This window comes from Triticum urartu, chromosome 4 (genome assembly GCF_003073215.2).
Source record: "Triticum urartu cultivar G1812 chromosome 4, Tu2.1, whole genome shotgun sequence".
Lineage (NCBI taxonomy): Eukaryota > Viridiplantae > Streptophyta > Magnoliopsida > Poales > Poaceae > Triticum > Triticum urartu.
The window spans coordinates 497,524,297-497,528,756 of NC_053025.1; the positions used below are offsets into that span (position 1 = coordinate 497,524,297).

Genomic DNA, 4,460 nt, shown 5'->3' on the forward strand with positions numbered 1-4,460 from the left:
ATGTGGCATCTCAGGCATCGCTGGCCAGGGCGCGTGTCGACACAAGAAGGAGCGGCGACGAACGAGACAGATCTCTCCCCCATCCCCTATAAAGCAAGGACACCTAAGCAAGACACATTAAATGCGCCTTGTCATGTAATGCGAGGGATGACCTCGCATCACTGTTCCCTTTCCACCTCCTGTGTGCCACTGTGGCCACCCCTTTTCCTATAGAAGGAGGCCCGAGGCGACCAGGAGAGGGATTCGGCTTTTGGAGCTCCTCACGCCCCATAGCTAGCTCAAAAACACAAATATACAATCCACCAAAGCAGGAGTAGGGTTTTACGCATCCTTGCGGCCCGAACCTGAATAAACGAACCGTGTGCTACCAGCTTGATCTGCTCTTCTCACGACCCCGCGCCCCGCCAACCATAGTAGAGATTCTCGTGATCCCATAGGTGTCGTTCCGCACCGACAGCATGCCTCACCCACCGCTGAAGCCGCGACCGACCGGATCACTGGCGCCGACGAATAACGGAAAGCAAGGTTGCCGTAGGAGCCAACTGATACTGAGTTGACGGCTGCCGAAGAAGGACGCCGCGGACGCATGCGCGGAAGTGCGTCGCCCCGCGGACGGGGAGTGCCTCGACGTCGAGTGGAGCCTCGTGTAGCCAAGCGGAGTCGTCGGTGATGAAGACAAGCGTGCCAAGACGGATCTCGCGGCCTTCAGCCAATCCTCCGCCGGAAACCATGATGACGGGAATCGGAAAAATCGCAACTTCTCCAACAAACTGCTAAGACACCTGCCCCACGGTGGGCGCCAATTGTCGTGGTTCTAAGGCTGACAGTAGAATGGGGGTAGGTATAGGGAGGCAAGATCCTAGCTATGGAGTAGTTGTACACACGAGTTTACGAGTTCAGGCCCTTCTCGAAGGAAGTAATAGCCCTACGTCTCGATGCCCTGAGGCGGTCGACTGGATTATATGCGTGTGTGTGTTTACAAAAGATGCAAACCCCAGACCTGGAGGAGGAGGGTGGCTTGTATAGAGTGCGCCAGGACCCCAGCTCCCCTCCGTTATGCGAGGTTTAATGTACATAAAGGTGGAGCGTTACAGGTAATGTCCGTATTAAAATGTTATAAATGGTAGTTAAGGCTATGAGTAAACGCCCGACCGTTGCTGTGCAGAGTGGCTTCAGATCTTCTGTTCGTCGAGTGACTTCCGTGACGGTCGAGTGACATTGATTCTTCCGAGTGGAATGTCTCTGGTCGAGTGGATGATGGTACCCTTGGAATGTTGCTCACTTTAAGATGATGTCCTTGGGGAGGTAATTTAGGTCAGGCCTATGACCCTACCCTAGGTACATAGCTTCATCAGTAGCGACGCAGACAGTGAGACTGGATAATAATTCGAAGGTAAGCCGATGGACATCCCCCCTCCCCCAGTCGTCACGGTCGATGCATCGCGGAAGTCGTGGCTGGAGTGGAAACCGATGAGTTTGATCAAGCAAGGCGGTAGCCCTTTGTGCCGATGTCGATATAGCCGAGAGCGTAGGGTGGTGTAGCCGTTGTTGAGGTAGCCGTGCGAAGCACGCCGTGGTCGATGTCGAGTCGGGGTGGCCGGTGTTGAGGTAGTCGTCGTGGACCGGGAAGAAAAGCGGCGGCGAAGGCGGCCTGGGGAGACGGTGGCGGCGGCTACGTCAGAAGCGCGACGCGGTGCTCGAAGTAGGTGAGGAAGAACCCTACAGCGTGATGAGGACCAGCGCGGACGCTGGCGTTCCCGCGCCTAGGGAGGCGGCACAATGCATACCACGTAGAAGTCGACGTGCGGGGACGGTGGAGTGGACCGTGCGCCACGACGCTATGGCCCGAAGAGGCGACGCGGTAGCAGTGCGCGGGTCGGGCGGCAGCGGGGAAGACCTCAGGGCGGTTGCAGGGATCGTGTGTCATGTTTGCTAAGGCCCGATGGGGCGATGCAGCGGCAGCCCGAGGGTCCGTGCAGCCTCGGGGACGGCCGGGAGCAGACGGCCTCGGGGCGGCAATTGGCCACAAGCCGCGGCACTACGGCCCGAAGGGGCGATGCAGCGGGAACACGCGGGTTGGTGCAAGCACGGGAATGGCCTCAGGGCGACGGCGGGGACCACGTGCCATGGCGCTACGGTCCGAAGGAGCGACGCAACGGCGGCGGGGATCGGTGCAGCCACGGGGAGAACCATGGGGCGGGGGTGGTGCGGCCCGACGGGGCGACGCGGTGGCAGCCCGTTGCTCGATCAATGAAGGGGCGCGCTGAACTTAGGGACAGGGCGGTGACGGCCGACGTAGATCGACGAGCAGGCCGGCGCGCGGACGACGACCGTTAGGGGCCGCCTGTCGCACGAGGCCGACGAGTCGGTGAAGAGGCCGGCCGGTCACGCCGGTGTTGGAGTAGAGGAGCACGACGGGGGTCGACGGCGGCGGCGGGCGATGCAAACCGATCAAGTTTAGATCGGAAACCAAAAAGAAAACGCCAATCAAGGGTGAACGACGGAAGATAGAAAAACTCGGAGCAAGGGCTCAGAAAAAAGACTCTCTAGGGCAGCTGGTCAACACGACCGGCGAAAGAACCCTAGGTACGGGCGGCGTGGCCCCCGGCGGCGGTCATGGAGGCCGACCGCCCCGGGGGCGGAAGCGGCGACGGCTAGGATTTAGGATCGAGATAAGACTGATACCAAGTTAGAAAGGAGAGAGAGGAATTGGTGGAATAGTTGTTGTATTGCTTGAGCCTCATAGACACACACACACACACACACACACACACATATATATATATATATAAGTACATGATCATCTTAGAGTATAAAACAATATAAAATAATATCCTACGCTATCTTAATTTTCCTAATAATCACGATACTCAACAACCCCAAGCCGTCTTGTCTGACGGTCATCCTCTCCTTTTGTTGTCCTGATGCAGGGGGGAGAGATATATGGTAGATTAGCTTTGTGAGTCAAGGGGGAGATAGGGTAAGATGCAAGTGTTGTCTTGGTTAAACAAACCAAACGGGCAATGGAAAAGGATACCAATATGAGAGCATATACGAACAACTATTGTATGCGGAATGGGCCGGACGGCAAATAATTTATGACGAACATGATAGATGTGTGCAGTTCTTCATCCCCACTCAGAATCAGGCATGCGTAACAGCGATACGTATTCAATCATTCATTCATCGGTAGCATTAGCAAACATGCCGTCACAAAAACAGTAGTGCAAGCTTTAGAGTTTACACCCATATATGCACACTGCTGTCACACGCACACGTACGTGCTCTCGTCTCGCGACAGAGCTATACTACTACATATACTCCCCAAGACACAAGCATAAAATACTAGTAGATACGAAGTACATATACACGGCAGCTTGCATGCATAATAAGCTGCTAGCTAGCTTTGCTCGTACTGTACTTGGTACGTACGTGTCCTTGGTTCGACTGTGTGAACCGCATGATCCCATCATGTCTGGGGCCGGTTGGCCCTGCATGCGGCGGGGCAAAGTTAATCAAGTGAGCACTTAGTCTACTGATCGGAAGTGCATATATAAATATCGAAAATCACTCATGATCGTACACGTGTATGCGTACCTGTTCCTGCCGTTGTTGCGGTTGGTGTTGCCGTTGGCGCCGCCGTTGGGGTAACCGTAGCGCCCGGACTCGATGTCGCCGATGTCCTGCGTCAGCAGGTCGTAGTGGCGCCTGACGTCGTCGGCCGTCTTGCCGCCGCCGACCGCCGCCGCCACGCGCTCCCAGAGGCCGGCCGTGTCGCGGCCGTACGTGGCCAGCGCGCGCTCGAACCTCTCGTTCTCGGCATCGCTCCACGCCATTTCCACGACCTTATCTCTACCTCAAAGCTCTCTCGCTACACTTCCTAATCCTAGCTCGCCCTGACTAGTTTGGCTTCTTGTGGCGACCAATGGATGGATCGACCTGTGGGTTGCTACTGCCGGAGGAGTACTCAATGGATCCATATTTATAGGGCCGGGGACGAAAGCCGTTGGCTTCGCGGCAACATGGATCTAATAAAAACTGCCGCAAATGGCGCAGCAGAGCAGTGCCGCTCCATTAAACTATCGAGGCTAGCGAGCTAGCGTTCGCTAAAGCGTTCCGATGCAAGTTGCACTAGGCAGACAGGCAAAGGCGACTCCGACGTCGCCGCGCGCATCGCCGGGCGGCTACGAGGAATGCCTAGCCATAGACAGAGAGCGTGCGCGCGCGCGCGCCGGCCAGCGATTGGGGGATGCGTTTTATTCGACCGGGCCAACGTACGTAGGAAAGCATCGCTGCTTTGGGCGCCAATTAGCTCCTTATTTTAACCGCCTCTTGCTTGGCTCGATTTGTTAATGGTCTGGAGGGTTAATTGGTTTCCAGATCAGCGGGATCGATGCCAATTTCTCATCCTGGGATAGCGAGCTAAGAGCATTCTGACACTGTGTACATGATCGACTGTG

At 56.2% G+C, this 4,460-nt stretch overlaps 1 protein-coding gene across 1 annotated transcript; it reads right to left on the reverse strand.

The window, feature by feature from the left end:
* Nucleotides 1–3,155: 3,155 nt before the first annotated feature.
* Nucleotides 3,156–4,037, reverse strand: LOC125553997 (protein RADIALIS-like 3). Its single transcript, XM_048717629.1, has 2 exons — nt 3,598–4,037; nt 3,156–3,491 (listed from the first exon to the last, which is right to left on the reverse strand). Exons 1-2 carry the CDS (start codon nt 3,834–3,836, stop codon nt 3,470–3,472), a joined length of 261 nt encoding a protein of 86 aa, XP_048573586.1. The 5' UTR covers nt 3,837–4,037; the 3' UTR covers nt 3,156–3,469.
* Nucleotides 4,038–4,460: the final 423 nt, after the last annotated feature.

What these genes read in the sequence shown, in the direction of transcription:
- LOC125553997 (XM_048717629.1), bottom strand. Translation starts at nt 3,836, where the DNA reads ATGGCGTGGAGCGATGCCGAGAACGAGAGGTTCGAGCGCGCGCTGGCC. An exon ending in CGCAACAACGGCAGGAACAG is followed by an intron (nt 3,492 to 3,597) that starts GTACGCATACAC and finishes CGCCGCATGCAG; the next exon opens with GGCCAACCGGCCCCAGACAT.